Source organism: Lutjanus erythropterus, chromosome 17, assembly GCF_056507025.1.
Source record: "Lutjanus erythropterus isolate fLutEry1 chromosome 17, fLutEry1.hap2, whole genome shotgun sequence".
Classification (NCBI taxonomy): domain Eukaryota; kingdom Metazoa; phylum Chordata; class Actinopteri; order Lutjaniformes; family Lutjanidae; genus Lutjanus; species Lutjanus erythropterus.
Window position 1 is genome coordinate 13,402,055 of NC_139333.1, and position 20,068 is coordinate 13,422,122.

The window sequence follows — 20,068 nt, forward strand, 5'->3', positions numbered from 1 at the left end:
CTTTAACAGCAATCCTCTTTCCTCGGAGGTTTGTTCTTTGAGCCAGAACATAAAAGGGTTCTTGGTAGAAGCCTCCTGGTTGGGTTCTAGATTAATCACTGGAATATAAGAAATTTTTCAGTAGAACTCATTGGATGAGTTCTTGTTAGCACCGTTAGAGGGTGAAAAGGTTCTGGAGAAAATCCTCAGGCAGACCTTTTCACCAACATGGAACCAGCCCAGTCCTGGTTGAAGCAAATAAGTTTGAACCATTCTGAGCATTTCCACAAAAATATAAATTGGGGACCAAAAAGGATTCTCCTATGGGGACAAGTGGAAGACAAGTGGAAGAATCCTTTATGGTTTAGTTAGCACCTTTATTTCTAAGAGTGTGTCAGGCAACCTTCTTCCCTCCATTCCAGTAACATTCTCATGAGATTCATCCTTCTAGTAATCCAGTGATTGAGGCATTCTTTTAAGAAGATTATGAGTTATTGTATCATCCAGTTATGTATGAAGTTATATTATTCAAATCTTCAGTAATGTCCAACATGTCTGCACAAGTCTGGCATTTTCTGTCTGATCTTTGGTTGGATTATGACTGAATACCATGAACACAAGATAATTAATTTTGGGAGCCTTTCATAACCCTTCGACTGCAAATATTGTACATGTGATTGATTTTTGATGTCTCTCAGTAATCCACTGTGTATTTCACATGGACTGAAGTCTTTTTAACTCTCCACATCGACAAGAGGTTGGCACCCTGAACATGGCTCTTTAGTTTAATCATTTGTACTGAAGTATTTCAAGACTGCAGCATTATTAAAGGTCAGACCAGTCAATCTAGAACCCTTTAAGCACTCTCTAGTTTCACTCTTTTCCCAATTTCTTGCGCTAAAACTATTCAGATGTTTACAGTGTGTTGATTATATATGAAGATGGATGGAAGTTGATAAAAAAAGCACATGCACAAAGATGTACAAGGCGACATTTTCCTGTAACACACCCTATCAAAACAGATTTGCAAACTTTTTCACCTTTCACACATTTTCATATGTGGAAAGTAAACAAATAACACTTACCTAGACTCACCATTGTATTGCTGGGGAATAAAGTAAAAGGTATAGGAAGAAAATAAGTGTATACCTAAAACATGGTGCTGCCATATTTGTCTGTAGCTATTCAAATGCAGTCTACATTCTTAGCTGCTGACAAGATGATGGATGTGATATGAAGTGGGTCTATTGTTAGCAACTTCCCCTAAATGCACACACTCGCTCACAAAAGGGTTTCCGATATGTAAGAATCTAGTGACTAAGAATCCAAGTAACTAAAATAGAAGGTTGGATATGGGAGAAATCTGAAGAGCTGAAGTAAAAGGTGGAGGCATAACAATCCCATTCTTACTGCATGAACTGCCTCACAAATGTTCAAAGAGCTCCACCTACTGGCTGAGCTGTGCTAAAGTGCTAAACTGAGAAGAGAGAACACTGGTTATATTAGGCAATCTTATATTGCAGATTGTACTCTGAGTGTATAGTACTGATTTGACAGAGTGTGTTAAAATTATGTTTTTTTTCTATTTTGGAAAATTGTTTAACCTTTTACTGTGAAAAATGCCATTTCCACAATATGTGTCTTGTTATTGTGATGAGGTCAGTTGTATGTGTGTGTATGAGGGTGTGTGTGCATGTATGCATGTGTGACCAATGGACTTGGAGCATGTCCGTAATTAATCTTGCATACTACTGGACCGATTAGAAAAACATTTTTTGTGCACATTTATGACTGTATGCTCAAGGACCTTTCTGAAAAACATTGAAAAACCTGTAGAAAACATTTATATAACTTATTCAAACTGTTGACGCTCCACTCTTCTGAACTGGATGGTGGAGGCAGCAAGTTATCAGCAACTTCCAGGGTAAAGCAAGGCTTGCCCACACTGTAACAAGAATGCTGTAAAATTTACATTAACTTACTGGCAGCAATTAGCTGGTAAGTTGCTGTAAATACATTTCACAGTATGATTACTGCAAATGTAATCGCAGTCCCACTGTACTGTAATTGTTATTACAGTAATAATCATCACACTGTATTTTTTTTTAATCACAACACTAATTCAACTACTGTAAAATGAAGTCACTTTTCTAATCACAGAAATGTAATTTATTTCATCAATTCATTGGATTTTTAAATACTGAAATACATTTTAAAAACATTTTAAAGCGTTTTAGTTCAAATAAAAAAACTAGTTCAAATTAATGCTGAATACTCTGTCAGTGAGTAAGTGTCTGTTTATGAGTCACACAGCTGTGCGTGGTCTGATTATGGCTGCTTTTTTTGTCCTTTTTTTTTCATAGTTTTGCACTAGTGGCGGAGATGTTTGAACATACAAAATGCATCTTATTTTCACATACAGTCAGCTTTGGCTCACCCTAAAGTCACAATTTATTAGGGCCTGAGAGCTAACCTTGTCGCGAGAACCCAGTTGAAACTGAAGGAATTAGTTTTATTATGGCCTGAGTGCCTATGATGCCCAGAAAGGATTTAATGTAATTCAAAACATGTATGTAACATCTAGACATGATTGTGATCAAAAGTTATTAAAAGATTTGGTCAGCCTTAAACCATTTGGCCATGCTGTAGCGTTGAGTTTTAATGTCTCGCCAAAAAACTACTATAACTTTGGATTAAATGATGCAATGTGCACAAATGTTCACATACTTGGATCCCAACCTCACTTTGGTCAGCGCCTCCTGGGGCTGGCCGGCGGCTGTTGGGCGCCTGACCTCACTGTGAATGTGACAGCAGTGACACCGGGACTACACTTTACACTTTGGCCATGCCGATTAAGAAAACTTGTATCATATGTTCAGGCCTGGACTACTATTGAACATGTGAAGTTTCAGGAAGATTTGACTAAGTAAACAGAAGTTAATGCAACTTCGTTTTTTTTGGCCAAACATCGACCTTTGCTGTGCCGTCATGGCAACGGAATTTAACGACACACCAAGATCTTCACAATATAGCATTACCATGGACTTAGGGGCTTTCGGACGAGGAAATTCAAGTGTACCATACTGATTACATCACCACAGCAATTTAATAATTAATCAGACTGACAGTGTTACAACTAACCTGGTGTTACAACACTCCCCAGTGTCCCCTACTGTTTTTTTTTTTTTTTTTAATCACATGTTCTAGAGTCACGCTGTTTCTTTACTTTCACTTTCTCTCAACTTGTCTCGCTGATGGTCCAGCACAAGTTTCAGATGGTGAGTAAATGACTAATACCAGTAAATAATAAAAAATGATCAAATGAGTCCAGCAGCTAAATGCAGTCTGTTGTTACTTTACGAAATGAGCTGGGAACAGATTTGTTTGCTCACTCATAAAACTGAGGATTCACAATAACCAATGATGACCTGCTTTTCATGGCTGACTCTCATTAGATAACTGATCATTTCATATTTTTGATTTTTTTTTAATCATATAATGTGCATGTAAGGTGTAATATATGCACACCTGAAGGTAACTGGAGCAAAGGTGGATGATTTAATATTTCATAGTTCTGACTAAACCAGCACCATTACTATTACACCAGTTTGGATTCAAATATTTCTGACAATGCTGTGATTATTCTGAATAAATATCATATTATAAAAAAGAATAGAAATGGTAAATAACTGTATACATCTGTTTCTTGGTCCCTGCTTTTCTTGCCATTCACCTTTGTGCTCTGTTTTTGTCATGCTTTTATTTTTATATATCCTTTTTGGATTTTCAGTATTACTCCTCTGTTGTTTCCTTTTTGCACTATTGTAGTTTGATTTTTGTCATCAACTTTTGTATATTTGGTCCCTGTCTCATTTTGTATATTCTAAACAGAGTTAATTAAAAAAAAAACAAAAAAACTAAACACTATTACATACTATTTAAGAAAAAATCTGACTCTTCAGAAGTTCATTTAGGTTTTTTTGTAAGTTCATCAAAAACATTGCAATGAAGCCTACTTTAACTTTTATAATGACTTTTGCTGAACAATTCACATTTAATGCTTTGATATAATCTTTTAAATCAGATATTAATGTAGCCAATATTTATTGGCTAATATATGCTGATACCAGTTTAGAACAATATAGCTGTGATCAGTCCCAATATTTACTGTGCATCCTTATAAAATATTTCTCAAAAGAAAAAAGAAGAGATTTCTATTTCTGAGCCAGTGTCAGTGAGCCTTCGTTCAATTTGTTCTTCCCTGCAGTTGAATTCATCTCTGATGTTTCCAGCAGAGTGACACCATGGCGAGTGCATCATCTGGTGAGTCCAGTCGGTTTCTATTAGTCTGGATAACACACTCTTTTCTCACTGTCCACATAATAACCTTGTCCTCAGAACTTAAATCAGGTCTGTGAGTCTCATCGATGAACCTCATCCAACTTGACAGCCTCACTGCAAAACACTAAATGTGTGAAACGATAAAAGAGTGTCAGTGACAGAACAAACGTCAGGGAGCAGAGGCTTCACACGGCTCACTGCAACACCACAATCTGACACAACTTGACATCACAGAGATACTATGTGGAATTAATATTTTCATTATTCATATTCTTAAACAACAATGATTTTTTGTTTATGACAAGTAACAAGCATTAAAGCACTTCAGTTCTCACAAACCAGGTTCAGGTTGTGAAGCTGACCACTGTTTCTGTCATGCACGTGAACAGAATATTACTTATTGGTCGAAACATATTTTTTAAATGTGTTTTTCTGTATTTATTTAGATGAAGATTTAGACGCCCGGAAGCGAAGCAGCCCTGACTTTGGTCGTCCTAACTGTGAGTCAAACTGGATGAGATTCTTAAATGTCTTAATTTTATGTATCATGATTAAAATGCCCAAGTAGTTAAACCATCAAATGTTTTTGAATGAAATTTAAAGTTAATTTGAAGCTCCTGCCTTAAAACCTCAGACACTGGATTTCCTGATATTACAGAGTTATATCAGGCGAGAATCTTAATCAGCTGGTCTCAGTGAACATCTGTCTGAACTATCCAATCACAGACAGACAGATTGAAAGCTGTTTCATGTAATATCAGAAAATATTAAGGTAGAAATATTCTGAATATTATGAAGAGTCGAGGAGAGGTGGTAAATCTCAGTTCTTAATGCAAAAACCTACATTTGAATGATGCTGTTGTTAGTGTCCCAAGCATGTCCATTATATTACATGAAAAAGAATGAATTAATGTTTATGTTTCTGTATCCTTATAGTTGAAGATGATCATCAGCCCCGTAAGCGCAGCTGGAGCTCTGAGCTTCTGCCGCCCGACAGTGAGTCAAACTTAACTGAGTCTGAATCATTCTTGTGTTTAATTAGATTTCAATTCACAGGGTGTGGAAATGCTATGTAACACTAGCCAATGGGTAAAATTTACCCACAGCTGTTATTCAATTGTATGTAAGTTTGTTTCAATAAAATATTCAAGCCCCCCAGTCTTTTACTCTTCAGAAAATGTGTTATTTATCACCGCTGTTGTTAAAAATTGTCAAGATAAAGCCAGATTCTTAAAAACGACCATTTATACCATAACAGCCAGCAGGTACAATTTATAGATCGATCTACAGAAGATGCATTCACTTTACAGAGGAGATTTAATTGAACTAATTTTCTTTTTCAGTGTCTGAGCTGAGGGTTGTTCTGCTGGGGAACAGTTGGTCTGCGAGGAGTGCAGTGGGGAACTTCATACTGGAAACGAATGCATTCAACACCGAGCAAGAACCAGACTATTGTCATAAAGTCACAGGACAATTAAAGGAGAAAAAAATAGTTCTTATCAACACCCCAGATCTACTGCGTCCAAACATCTCAGAAGATGAACTGACAGAACAACTGGAATTATGTATGAGTCTCTCTGATCCTGGTCCTCATGTGTTCCTGCTGGTTCTACAGCCTGAAGACTTTACTCAGGAACAGAAAAGCAGACTACAGTCAATCCTTACAAACTTAAGTGACCGATCATATAACCATTCTCTGGTTCTGATATCACCACCCAGAGAGGAGAGCCCAGGTTCCATGGAAAAATACATGCAAAAGCAGCTGTTAGCAGACATGATCGCAAATTGTAGATCCAGCCTGTTGTGGCACCGTGACCATCAACAGTTGTTGACCCTCATGGACCGAATAGTGAAGGACAACAATGGAGATCACGTGAGCTGTGATGTTTTCAAAGACGCAACGTCTTACTGGTCTGGTCATCAGAGCCTGAAACAAGGTGAAGGAGTCCATTTCAACTTGGATCCTTTAAGAAGTACTAGTAAGTGCAGGAACTCTTTTTATATTGTGATGATCCATGATCAAAGTTGAATATCATTTTTTTTCAGCTGATGACATTATCTCTGTTACAGGACTGATGGACTTAATGTCAAGCAAACTGGACTCAGCAAAGAACTATTTCACCACCAGTGAGTAGTATACTTAAAAATGATTATCATTAAGGGAAGAAGTTGATGGACTGTAATTAATAGTGATGCTCCTGTCTTTTCACAGTCAGCAAGCATAGACCTACATCATACACTTCACCTACAGTGGGAAGCACAAGTAAGTAAATAAATATGAAAAAACATGAAGATAAGTATTTATTTTATTGTGATTTTTATTATAGTGTTTCTATAAAATTAACACTTTTTACACTTATTAGAACAAACATGTTTATTTAAGTTTACTCTCGTTTGTATTTTTATAAATTTGTTTTTAATAGTTGATATGTGACTTGTGTTTTCCAATATTTCTTTTTTCTAAAATCAGGTATTATTTTTGAAATATTACATACCCATTTGAAAAATTATCAGCATCGGTATTTATATTAATACACCTGTGGGTTAGGGTTAGGGTTATAGGGATATATACATAAGAATTGCACACTGTCCTTGTTTGAAATAAACCAATAAATGAGGTGAGCTTGTAGATGTGTCTGGTGCCCAGGTTAGGGGCCTGTAAGTATGCCTCACAATGGCATGTGTTCAGTTATGAAGCACAGCCTCCCTGTCACCAAATCTAAACTCTGACATTTCTTATCCTCTCTTTTATCACAGTGTCGGCACTCAGGATTGTACTGATGGGAAAAAGTGAGGACAAAAAGATAAGGCTCGGTAACTTCATCCTACAGTATCAAGGTTTTCATTACCAAAAGCAGTGCAGAAGTGTGGATGCCGATGGAGAGTGGGGAGGAAATCCTGTAACAGTAGTGAAAACTCCAGACATCTTCAGTCTGCCCGTGGAAGCAGTCGTAGAAGAGATGAGGAGGTGCATCAGTCTTTGCCGCCCTGGACCACATGTTCTTCTGCTGTTAGTGAAGCCTTCTGATTTCACTGAGAAGAACAAACAAACACTCAGGTTTATCCTGAGTATGTTTCGTCAAGATGCTTTTAAACACTCTATGGTCATCAACACACACGAGTTGGGTGAGACAAGTTTCACTGTGAACTGGCTCATTAAAAACTGTGGAGGAAGACATCACTTCATGCCTGAAGGTGACCACAGATTGTTAATGTCGAGGATTAACAACATTGTGCATGAAAACAGAGGAACCTTCCTCACCTTCACTGAAGACACCATAAGGCCAGAATCTGAACACGTCAAACCAGCTTTAAACCTGGTTCTGTGTGGGAGGAGAGGAGCGGGGAAGACTTCAGCAGCCAAGGCCATTTTAGGTCAAACACAGTTTCATCCAGTCTCCAGCTCATCAGAGTGTGTTAGGAATCAGGGAGAGGTGTGTGGACATCGGGTTTCCGTGGTCGAGCTGCCTGCCTTGTTTGGAAAACCTCAGAAGACAGTGATGGAGGAATCATTCAGGTGCGTCTCTCTCTTTGATCCTGAGGGTGTCCATGCCTTCATCTTGGTCCTACCTGTGAGTCCCCTCACCGACGAAGACAAAGGAGAGTTAAAGGCCATCCAGAACATATTCAGCTCTCAGGTCAATGCCTTCACCATGATTCTGTTCCCTGTGGAGTCAGATCCTACAGTTCCAGCTGTTGATAACTTTGTGAGAGAGAACAAAGACATACAGGAGCTCGGCCAGAGGTATGGAGGAAGATATGTTGTCCTCAACATGAAGGACAAGCGGCAGATCCCCAAGCTGTTTAACATAGTGGAAAAAATCCGTCAGTCCAGAATTAAACCATACTGCTACACAACAGAAACATTTGCACATGCACAAATGGATAAAGTTCTGCAACAGGAGAAACGCATCAAGATGCAACAAGGTGAACTGGAGAGGCTGAGACAGAAAAAACACAAGACTTGTAAGTTCTTTAAATTTAAGTTTTTTCTCTGTACTAAACAAAGTTCTACATTACAGTCCTGAGCTCATACTGTAGCAACTTATATTTAAAGTAATGCAGATGCTATTTGCACCCTGGGCTGGAATTTCGAGTGTGGTTATTTGCACCTGGTTGTATAGAGCCTAGCATGCCAAAGGTGTCCGACCAAGTAGTTTTGTTGTTTTGTGAATAGCTGCCTTGTGCCTGTTGGTACAGGGTGCCAGTAGACACTCCATTAAAGTAATCCCAGTTCTTTTGATGTTGCAGGTGTTGATGAGGAGTGTCTCAGGATTGTGCTCATAGGGAAGACTGGCTGCGGAAAGAGCTCTTCGGGAAACACCATTCTAGGAAGAAACGAGTTTAAAGCCAAATCGAGCCAAACATCGGTCACCAAACACTGTCAGAAAGCAACGAGTGAAGTGGATGGTCGTCCAGTCGTCGTGCTCGACACCCCTGGTCTGTTTGACACCTCGTTGTCCCATGATGAGGTCAATGAGGAGTTGGTGAAATGCATCAGTCTTCTGGCTCCAGGACCACATGTCTTCCTGTTGGTGTTACAAATCGGCAGACTCACACCAGAAGAGAAGGAGACACTTAAGCTCATCAAGGACGGCTTTGGGAAGAACTCTGAAACGTTCACCATCATTCTTTTCACAAGAGGAGATTCACTTAAGCGGGACAAAGTGTCCATTGAAGAATACATTGAAAAAGAATGCGATGATTCATTTAAGAAGCTGATAGCTGACTGTGGAGGAAGATACCATGTGTTTAATAACTATGACGACGGAAACAGCACACAGGTCAGTGAGCTGATAACCAAGATTGACACCATGGTGAAGAAAAACGGAGGCAGCTGCTACACCAATGAGATGCTGCAAGAGGCAGAGGCGGCAATAAAGAAAGAAGTGGAGAGGATCCTGATGGAGAAGGAAGAAGAGATGAGGAAAGAGAAGGAGAAGCTTCAAAGAAAACACAAAGAAGAAATAGAAGAAATGAAAAGGAGAATAGAAGAACAGAGAGCAGAAATTGAAAAGGAGATACAACTGAAAGCAGAACAACTTGAAGAAAAGGAGGAAAACATTAAAAAGGAGCAGGAAGAGAGAAAGAAAGAACAGAAGAAAAGAGAAGAAGAAGACAGGGAGAGAAAACAACAAGAAGAAATCAAACGACAGGACTGGGAACAAAAAGTTGAAGCTTTGGGAGAAAAAATAAGATCAGAGTCAAAAATGAAGGAAACCATTGACAGGAAGCTGGAGGAGAGCAGAGAATTGTTGAGAAAAGAACGTGAGAACTGGGAGAAAAACCAGGTGGAATGGTGGAACAAGCGATATCAACTGGATGAACAGAGACGACGGGACGAACAAGCGAGACTGAGAAAGCTTCAAGAGGAGTATGAGCAAGAAAGAGCAAATTATGAAAAGAAAAGAAAGGAAGAGGACCGAATAAGAAGAGAACAAGAGGAAAAAGAGAAACAACAGATCGAGGAGGACTACAAGGAAAAAATGGAGAATCTGAAGAGGACGTATGAAGAGGAAGCCAGAAAGAAAGCGGAAGAGTTCAATGAATTCAGAGAGAAATACACCAAAGAATTTGCAGATCAGAAGAAGAAGCATGAGGAGCAAATGGAAGACAAAGATAAGCAATATGACCTCCTAACGGCACTTTCAGCCCACAACGAAGAACAGATAAAGATAAAACATCAGGATGAAATTCATGACTTGGTGAAATGTGTGACCAAAGAGAGAAAAAATCTTACAAAGATCAATGACTTACTGATGAAACATGAACAAGAAATGAAGCCGATGAAAACTGAGGAAGGCAAGAAAAATCTGATGCAAAAACATGAAAAAGAAATCAGCGAGTTGATACAGAAACTTATGACTGAGGTCGACAGATCGAGCTGTTCCATTTTATGATGTTTGTTTGATGGAAAAGTCACAACAGAGCAGTGACATTTCAGCAATACCTGAAAATGTAAAGAAGCAGAGTTTAAATTGTAATACTTTCTAGTAGACTACACTATAATATATGCATGGCCACAGGAAATACTTCTCATTGGCTGTCAGATGTCTAAGTCGGCAGCCTATACAACTTTAAACTATAGGTAACCATAACAACCATACTGATGCTTCAGGCTTTTCTAGGTGAAAATGAAGCTGAGTGCAGAATAGTTAATAACAGTTTTTGTCCCAGACTGTTATCTCAGTGGTTCATGACACCCCAGAATAATCAGGTTCCTGTTTGCGACCCCATAAAAAAAATCCATATTTAAGCTCGGGGCTCAGTGGGAAACGCTGGCCTCAGTTGATGGTGCTGCTGTTGGGCGTTCAGGTGACCCGCATTGAGACAGTCTCCATTTCCTGTCCAGTCTCCTGTTGGCCCGGGTCTTGAGCTGTGATAATTTTCTCTCAGTGGCTATCGCTCCATAGTAGTCGTCCCATGTGACTTGAAAAACTGGCCACAGCTGCTTTATTTGGCAGTGTGTCCAATCAGAACTCATGTCAACTTGCACTTTGACTCTCACAAAGACATTCAATAAAATCTATTCTAAGACAAATTTTATCACTGGTATAGGTGACGTAAAAGGTAACGTGAAAAATATTTCCCAGTCTTAAGTACGGCCCTCATTTCCCATCAGGCTTGCTGGACTGAGTGGTTTGCTAAGTTTGCTATTTTACATTACAAATGGGGCTTTTAATAACTATATAACTCACTGATTCTGCAAAAGTTTCAAACTTGAGGTTAAAGTTTTTGTTTTTACCTTTTCACCATTATGTTGATTACTGTAAAGTAACAGAAAAGGTTTTTTAATAATTTGCTTTTTTGCAGTTTTACTTTTTCCTGATAGTTTGTGGATAGTTTTAAGTGAAATGAAATATTTAGGTGTCGTCAGTATTATCGATCATGTGATGGGTTGTGTGTGTGCATTAGAGGCTTACGTTTTTTGGGGGGAATCCTGTTAGATCACTGCGGGATGGAAGTCAGCTTCAGTATTCATCACGGGACTGGGATGGGACAGGAAAAGTCAGTGGGACCAGATGGGAGTGGGAATTATAAGAATGGGTCAGTAAACAAAAATTGAGTAAATATGCATTTCTAATATGAATAAACATGAATAAATATGAATATAAATAAACACCATTTAATTTGCTTGTCACTCTGTTGTGAAAATCATAATCAGTTACAGTTACAGAAAAATACATTATTAAATTACAGTTACTAATCTAAATGTTGGTGATTACAAAGCCGCCTGGTGGAGATTTGCACTCACTCACTCTTCTAGTTGACATTTGTACCTTGTGACTTTATTTTTTTTTTTGCTTGGGAGCAGCAGTTGATATGGAGAACATGATAGCAAACAGTATTTACACATCCAGCTGTTACCAAGTAAGATTATCATTTATCTTTAGTTGTATTCCTGGCTACCTGGCAAACGTTAATCCAATATTCTCTTTCTTTTAGCTCTTTGCTCTTTAGCTGCTTATGCTCACCAGCTAGTCGCTAACTGTGTCTATCTGCTGTTTTGTACTGAGCAGGCAGTGTATAGTGGGTTTTTTTTTACTTTTATGACTTATGAAAACAATGCCATGAGGGCTGTGAGACAGAACCAAAACAGTAAAGTTGTGGGCCAGAAATTATAGAATCACAGCCACTTTAAGTACCCTGTGTGGGTGTCAAACTGTTGGTTAGGGTTCTCCTTTTTCCAATGAACTAAACCAGACTAGTATCAGAGATCAGGACCACCTGACATGTAGGAATCAAGCTTATTTTTTTAAGGCATATAGCAGAGATCACACAGTCAAAAAGATAAGCAGCATTTTATTTTCGCTGTTTTGGCAATGTACAATGGAGTAAATTCCCTTTTTCAAGTAGAGTGAAATCTCTAACCACCAACATACAAATAAGAGGTACAAATAGCAAATCTTGAAAAAAAAAAGACATAAGATTTTTGAAACATGCATTTTTACCATGATATTAAAATTATTTAGTGACCTCAGTAAGCTTCACACAGTCAGTTATGGCAGCACAGTTTACATCTGAGTGATGATGTGGTTGATAAAATGTGTTGCAGGTCAAATAAACTACAAACCAACTTTAAAAAGTTAAAGGGATAGTTCATTTTTTCCTACGTAATTATTTTTTTCTTCTTATCTGTATTATTGAAAAATCTGCACCTGGTTCACATTTCATACAACCTTTGATACTATGTGGGTGTAAACACTGTTTAGCAGAGGTTTGTTCTGGTTTAATAAACTGCTCAGTTATCTGCTGTAGTACCTGCAGATAAATGTGGCTTCAGTGAGGTTCAATTTGAAACTGATACTTATAAAAAGAATATAAAAAGAGAAACACAGAAAAACAGCTGTTCAAACTGGTGGAAACAAAACTTAGGAGTTGACAGAACGAGATCTGACCGCCTCGCCCTCCTCATCCTCATTTGGCTCTTCCTCTCCCCAGGTGAGCGGCTCTCTGTCGGAGCCACTCTCCACCTGCTCTGACCTCTTGGTTGTCTTGTTCAGGGTCCCGCCCTGTACAAAAACAGACATTAACTCAACACTCTGTATGTGCAGCACGTACTGTGTATAAAATGGTAACCAGGCAGGGTGTGAGGTGTCTGACCTGTCTGTGGTCGACAATGTTGAGCAGCACCGAGGTGATGATGCAGCTGACGGTGTTGGCCAGCATGAAGATCATCATCCTCTGCCAACGCCACAACGGAATCTTAGTTTCACTGTAAACGCAGGAAACAGTGAAGGTCAGTAAAGATCATTCATACAGCATCGACCTCCCCATGATGCACTGCGATGAGATCCTGATGTGAAGCCCTTCCTACCTGGACTTGGTGCCCAAAATCTGTCCAACAACCAGATTGGAGATCCCGATCCCAATCATCTGTACGGAGGTGGCCAGACCCATGGCTGTTCCCAGAGTCGCCTGAGGCACCACGAGGGGAATAGACGGCCACATGCTCGCCTGGAGTACAACACAGAGGGTTTACATTAACAGTTGATCTGTATGGATCAGATTCAAAGTTGTCTTTCCTGGTGCATGGCACAAATAAGGATAAAATACTGTAAATATAAAAAAAAGAAACAAACAACAAGGGCACATAAAAGGACCGTGCATTACATCTAATAACATTTTTTTTTTATTTGTTAGATGATGTGGACTAACAGGAGTAGGAGCTGAAAGTTAAGTTGGGGACAATGGATTTTTAAAAACAGCTCTTCCATGCACAGGGGGCTCTGAACCCCTATCCTTATGGTATCATCTCAAAAAAGGTATGAAGGGGATGCAATATTCCTTGAAAACATTATTAATCTGAAGTAATTTTGACCACTTTTTCCTTTAATCACAAGTACTGTCCTTTCCATATATTCCTTCTTTACTTGCCAGGCATTTTTCAAACATTTCACCGTTAAACATAACATTTAGATGTAAGCTTTGCAATTTCAGTAGGTCGAACAGACTAAATTATGTTCTACTTTTATTGTTTTCCTCTGTTTGACTAAAAACACAGAGGGTCTTTTGATAAGTACGTTGTTTCTCCAAATCAAGAATATCTTGGTCCATTTGTTTCAATTTATCTTTTTCTGTATCAATGTGGATAAAAATGTCAATATGCAACTTGTAATAAGAGCTTTCAAATGATACCAGATTATCAGTGGGCATTCTAAACTATTATTATGTGATTCTTAAAAAAAATATAATTGTTGATTAATGTAATTTTTAAAAATCTTGGTTTTAAGTCAAAGTAAAGATGAGTCAAGTAAAAGCTCTCTAAAACTCATGCAAAACTATATGCTACTGACATATTCACTATTGAGTAGTTTTTCATAGATGATCAATGCCCTCAATTGAAATGCTCATGCTAAAATACTGGAATATTAAATTGAGTAAAAAATAAGACAAATATCAGTTATAATCATGGGATCATCATAATTAGGACAATAAGGAGTAGTATCTTCTGTTGATCAAATGCACGACTGACATCTCCCTGAGAAAAAGTAGGAGTTAAAATTAAAATTGATCTAAACTCACAGCAGCAAATGAGTAGGTGACTCCCAGCCATATGGTGGAGACGAGAGGAGGGACAAAGGTGAAAGCCAGGAGTCCAAACACAGGCAGCGTGAGGATGGCGCAGGCCACGGCGAAAATGCCTCTCAGACCCACGTAATCCTGAAGCAAACACAAGAGAACGTCACATGTTACTCCAGCTTACCTACTTATTTTATATTGCTTCAGAGGTTTGACCAGGTTTAGAAACAGATTAAGGTTACAATTACTCACTATGAGAATGCCCACGCTGGCTGAGAGGACCAGTGAGCTGTCATAAACCGCCCCGGCGATATAGGCCGCCTCCTTCTGACTGTAACCACTGTATTTATCCTGAATGAACTTACTGGACAGGAAAAATAAAGAAATACGTTAAAATTAAAATATTATTTTTAATATTTATGCACCAAGGTCATATCAATTTAGCTCTACCTGGCATCCGCGATGAACGGAAAGATGCCGTTGTAGAAGAACATGATGGTGAGAACCAGCAGCCAGTATCTTATCGACAGGAGCTTCACATCCTGAATCCTCTACACACACGAACACACAACACAAATAATTTAGTCCAAACAAACACATCAGGGCATTAATAACAAACAAAGAAGTTACTGAACATTTAAACAAAAAAGAAACAGAGGTCAGATCTGGCTCATACCACTTTGCGGGACTCCTCTTGCATGGCACTGTCAAGACCCAGTTGCCTCATCCCGACCTTGTCCAGTGTGCTGACTATGATGGCAGATGTGAAGCCCAACACACACAATAATGTTCCTAAAGAAACATCAAGAGCCATGTAACATGAGAAAAAACTTTTTTTCCCCAAAACATTTTATTATCATTCAGTAATGCCATGAACCTACCACCCCAGAGTGTCCACTGAATGCCATATTGTTCTTCAAACTTCTGGGTGAGGAAGAAGTTCAGGACTGAACCGAGGCGAGAGAAAGCCAGAGTCAGACCGAAAGCCAAGGCCAGCTCCTTCCCTTTGAACCAGAAGGCCGTGATGCGGTTCTGAACAACTGAGGACACAAATGAGAGAGCAGTTTAGGAACTTTATTCTGAAAGGACATCACAAAGAGTATTCCTGCATTCATTTGGTGACAGAATAATCGGAAAAAACGAGTTCCTGATTGAGAAAATCCACGTTTATTCAAGTTGGAACAAGATTTTGTTGCATGACCTGCTGAGTTGTTTTCTGTCAACATCATATATACACAAACATGGCAGACAAAAGTAATAGCTGATTACTTTACATTAATTCACATATCACATATAAATATTTTGCTCATGTGTAATTTGTAATATGGTAATAGGATGGAACCGTTAGGTGTCGTCTACACTGAGTGACCTTGATTAGTCAGAAAAGTTATTTTTTAACATTAACCCCAATAATAAGTCAGGTATAGCAATATTTTAGTGGTTTAAGAGAACATACTGGTGTGGTCAGTGTTTCTACATTATGACCTAAAAGCTCATGAACACACCGAAGTCAGACGAACGACTTGAGAGGCACGTGAACGCAGCGTATGTGTGACTTGTGTGAGGTGGCCTTACTGGTCAGAGATCCATTGCCTGATCCGAACAGCAGTCGGCCTGTGAGCATGAGTGGCAGCAGATATGGAGTTCCTTTGAAGTGAGAACCGAGTGCAAAGAGCGACGAGCCCAGAACACACAGAAACGAGAACAGAAACACTCCAACTGCAGACAGCAGGAAACGGGATTCAATTTATCATGAGTTCGTCTAAGTCCATTATTTGGTTAAACACGTTTGCAGATAAGATGTGTGCTGACTTACAGCGGTTTCCTAATTTGTCAATCAGGAAGCCAGCCATCACCACCACCACTGCATTCCTATTGATTGGGGAGAACACCAACTGTAGCTGTTTTCTAATAAAACCATTTATCAGTGGGTTACAGTTCAGTCTGCGTGTGTGTGTGTGTGTGTGTGTGTGTATGTTTGCTTACGTCCAAGCATAGATGGCATAAAGAAGATTGTACTGCTGAGGGGTCATCCCCAGTCCCTCCACACAGTCCACTGTCCCATTGATCACTGTCGCATTGGGACATGTCAGGTTCTATCAGATGAGGGGAAGACAGCAATTACAGTTTTCATCTAACTAAACACAAACTGGGGAATGACTTTGGCGTTCTGACACCGAACTACAATGATTGTGTTGCGCTAATGAGGAAGAATCATTCAATGCTGATCTCCAGTGTCTTTAAGCTGGCCTGCCCTCCTGCTGGATCTTACTCACCCCCTGGAACTGATCCTGCAAAACACTGGGGATGTCAAAGCAGAAGTAGGAGCCAAACGTCAGCAGACAGTTGAAGAACAGCACCATGAAGCGGTAATACGCTGTAAAAATGACACAAAGAATGGATCATTAGTTCTTCCTTGCTTGTGGGGCTCGAGAGGTCGAATCATAAGGTTGGTGATGTGATCCCCAGCTCCTTGAATCTGTATGTCGAAGTGCCCTTGTTTTGGATAAAATGTGCCTGTACCATTAAATGTAAGACTCAAACTTCACTGTGAAAGTCAGCTTAAAACCTGGACAGGAAGTGATACACTACCGAACACTTCAGTATTTCACATGAAGCGACAGCAGCCTGATGCTGATATTTAGAGAGCAGATATCATTATTGCCATCCGATAAAATACAGAAATGTATTACCACTACTACTACTAAATATATAATATATAATACCCAATTACCTTATGTACACTAAAGGTCACATATTTAAGTGACATAACCATAAGAAAAAACAGTGATAGAAGAAGTACTATTCCTTGAATATATTATTAATCTGAAGGATATTTTACCATATATTTTTGATTTTACAGCGAACTGTCAGTTTAAATACAAGTATTAGCATCAATATATTTAAAGTGCCAAAAGTAAAAGCCCTATTAACATGGAATGGTCCATGTCAAAATAATGTTCATTTTTACACCACTGGATTATAATTAGTGATGCATTAAATTGTAAGTCACTTTAATTTAAACAGCGTTATACACTGCTGAGTAGCTCCATTTACATACATAATAATTTATCAGTTGATTGATATTTTGTATTTACTAAGCGAGGGATAACTAATGCTGACAAATAAATGTAGCGGATTAAAAAGGACAACATTTAATACAATCAGTCAGCTGACGTATATTTCCTTTAAATGTGTACAAAAGACAGACTTGGTGTAGCCTGTTGCCTCACATGAAAAACAAACTGCTGAGTGAAAGAATTAGCTCAGAGGCGGTAAATGATTTAGCGAATGAAAAAAGACAAAGAGGCTTTTTCCATAAAATAATAATGAAATAGCAAATCTCAAGGTTTTGGCAACTTCTCATTCAGTCACATGAGCTCCTCTAACGACACATAAAGCTGAAAATGCTGAGTTGGTCAGTTCAGTGACCCAGTTTTTTTTTTTTCAGGGAAGTATACGGAGGGTTACAAGGCATAGCTCTGCTAAAATTTAAAGTCATTTTGTAAAAATAAATCTGAGTTCAGACGTACCTTTTTCTGCCGGCTGCGTCATGGTGAGAAAAACAGGACAGTGGCTATAAAAGAAAAGGTCTGAATCTCATCCTTCTCTGTTGTTTACATGAGCAGGCTAATGTAGCAGCAGAGTTAGCAGCTGTGTTCAGCGCTGCCTGACCGCACACCGCAGATCTTTAAACCACACGGATCCATCTGACGCCCCGTGATGACGCAGCGGATGGTTTGGAAATCTTCAGCGTCCTCTTCTTCTTTGTGTTTTTTTGGCGGATTGCAATGCCAGCTTTCACGCGCATACCGCCACCTACCGTACTGGAGTACGCAAAAAAGTATCAGTTTTACTTGCAACAGCTTAGTTTGTAAAATTTAAAATGTATGATTTAATATTCTATTAAATACTACAGTGCTTTTTAAAAATCCTAGTTTGAAAATCTGCCAATAACCTTGCTGGCACCCGCAATAGGGTGTGGGCGGGGCTATACATCAGATGGGTGGAGCGTAGCGTATGTTTGCCTAATAAAACAAATAGCGCTATCTGCTGCAGGACCAAGAAGCACAAGCTGCAAATCTGTACTCAATTAATATAATGGAAACTTATGTTTAAAACAACTTTCCATGAATTAAAGGCAAAAATATACTTTAAATAGACTTTTTTAAAATCACTCATTTTTAAATATATCTTCTTTTTTTTAACCACATGTGCAATGTGGTACTACTATGCACATACAGAATATACTGTATATATAATGTTGATATAAAGCAGATATACTGTTCATCCCCAAGCCACTTGCATATTTTTTTTATATTTGATAAGAGTATTTAAGTTCTTCTTTTTTTTTTTAATTTATTATTTAGTTAGTGCTGTACTCTTACCCAGTCCATATATTTTACATCCTACATTACACAGCATTTCAGAGATATTATGTTTTGTTTGGAGGGTGTTAAAATAGTAGTCTACTTCAGAAATGTGGCTCCAACACTGAAATTTTAATAAAATGGCTACAATGAAGGTTTTTTGGCTTCCAGTTGTTGTAACTCTTTCTAACTTCTCTCTAAAGACCCAAATAGCTCTGTTGATGTTGGATTTTTTTTTGGTTGATTTATTTAAACTTTTTTCACGACGGCGGGTTAGAGCCCCTCTTGGATAACATATGACATGAGCCTCATGCCACTGGGTTAAATGTAGATAAAAACTTCTATAATTAATTTGGCTGGACCAACATTTTTCATTTAAATTACAGTTAAAAGGGGATCTAAATAATGCATTTTCATGCTTAAATCCATGGATTGTATCACTTTAATACAACAGTTGCGTTGATTATCTCCATATCTGCATATACACATTTTCATATTAATCATTCTAATAACCCATGGCAGGGTTCCAATCTTAAAAAATGTGTTTCTAATATGCTGGCAACTATAATGACACAAAGTACAGCACCATTTAATATACAATCCCATCCCACCCAAACCATGTGTCTTGAGATATAATCCAATAAAACTAATAGATGTGTCAGTCACAGACTGTTGTGACGGCTGATCTGTACTCCACCTGGTGACAGCAGCTGCGTGTCTCTCTGCCTTCTGCTGTTCTAATTAACAGTGAACTTCATGAAAGAAGTTCTCTGCTCTTTTCTTAAGTAAAAGCAACAAAAACAGTAAAATACTCTATTATGAGTATAAATCCTGAATTCAAGATCTTAGTACTAGCAAAGTAGTAAAATGTTAACATAAACAAAGGTTTAAAAGTTATTATGCAGAATGGACTACTTCAGAATATATATTGCATGATAATAATAAGTTCTATTAAAAAAAATATTTAATTATAGTTTGTGATGCATTAAGCATCACTACTGTTGTATTGCAGCTGGAGATGGTGGTTTAAAAAAAAAAAAAAAATTGGTAATTGTATTGTTAAGTGCTTATTTTTATACTTCCTTGTAACTTTTATCACCAAGATCTGTAATTTTCTTCTTTACAAATATTTATGGATCTTAATACAAAGGATCATTTGAGATCCTTGAATAATTAATGATTAATTTTAATTTCTTGATATACTGCTGTGCAGCTTTATCCATAATAATACATAATAATTTATTGGATTTATACTTTTTGTAAACAATCATAAACTGCAAAGTAATTTAAAACGGTTCTCAAATAAATGAAGTGGAGTTATTAGCAACTAATAAAAAAAAAAAGGTGTCATGAAA

The 20,068-nt window shown here is 38.2% G+C and overlaps 2 protein-coding genes and 1 long non-coding RNA gene across 3 annotated transcripts; 1 reads left to right on the plus strand and 2 right to left on the minus strand.

The window, feature by feature from the left end:
• The first annotated feature begins 2,745 nt into the window (after positions 1–2,745).
• Positions 2,746–10,598, plus strand: LOC146311888 (GTPase IMAP family member 8-like). Its single transcript, XM_084740334.1, has 8 exons — positions 2,746–3,257; positions 4,247–4,302; positions 4,767–4,820; positions 5,257–6,299; positions 6,391–6,447; positions 6,533–6,583; positions 7,078–8,286; positions 8,572–10,598. Exons 4-8 carry the CDS (start codon positions 5,888–5,890, stop codon positions 10,218–10,220), a joined length of 3,378 nt encoding a protein of 1,125 aa, XP_084596460.1. The 5' UTR covers positions 2,746–3,257; positions 4,247–4,302; positions 4,767–4,820; positions 5,257–5,887; the 3' UTR covers positions 10,221–10,598.
• Positions 4,136–7,722, minus strand: LOC146311889 (uncharacterized). Its single transcript, XR_014772161.1, has 3 exons — positions 7,583–7,722; positions 7,170–7,353; positions 4,136–4,444 (listed from the first exon to the last, which is right to left on the minus strand). It is a non-coding gene; the product is annotated as an uncharacterized LOC146311889 (long non-coding RNA).
• Positions 10,599–12,232: 1,634 nt separating the features above from the next.
• mfsd1l (major facilitator superfamily domain containing 1-like) lies at positions 12,233–18,013 on the minus strand. The gene is made up of 13 exons (XM_084740335.1): positions 17,877–18,013; positions 16,620–16,720; positions 16,330–16,439; positions 16,160–16,215; positions 15,919–16,062; positions 15,225–15,383; positions 15,020–15,135; positions 14,794–14,894; positions 14,596–14,707; positions 14,347–14,484; positions 13,139–13,278; positions 12,925–13,036; positions 12,233–12,833 (listed from the first exon to the last, which is right to left on the minus strand). The coding sequence occupies exons 1-13, from the start codon at positions 17,896–17,898 to the stop codon at positions 12,693–12,695; spliced, it is 1,452 nt and encodes a 483-aa protein (XP_084596461.1). The 5' UTR covers positions 17,899–18,013; the 3' UTR covers positions 12,233–12,692.
• Positions 18,014–20,068: the final 2,055 nt, after the last annotated feature.

Bases quoted from the DNA above. Each gene is read 5' to 3' on its own strand.
- LOC146311888 (XM_084740334.1), top strand. From the start codon at position 5,888: ATGAGTCTCTCTGATCCTGGTCCTCATGTGTTCCTGCTGGTTCTACAG. The intron at 6,300-6,390 runs GTAAGTGCAGGA...TCTCTGTTACAG, and splicing joins GGATCCTTTAAGAAGTACTA to GACTGATGGACTTAATGTCA. The intron at 6,584-7,077 runs GTAAGTAAATAA...CTTTTATCACAG, and splicing joins ACCTACAGTGGGAAGCACAA to TGTCGGCACTCAGGATTGTA.
- mfsd1l (XM_084740335.1), bottom strand. From the start codon at position 17,898: ATGACGCAGCCGGCAGAAAAAG. The intron at 16,216-16,329 runs GTAAGCAAACAT...CCCAATCAATAG, and splicing joins TATGCCATCTATGCTTGGAC to GAATGCAGTGGTGGTGGTGA. The intron at 13,037-13,138 runs GTAGGAAGGGCT...CTGCGTTTACAG, and splicing joins ATTTTGGGCACCAAGTCCAG to TGAAACTAAGATTCCGTTGT.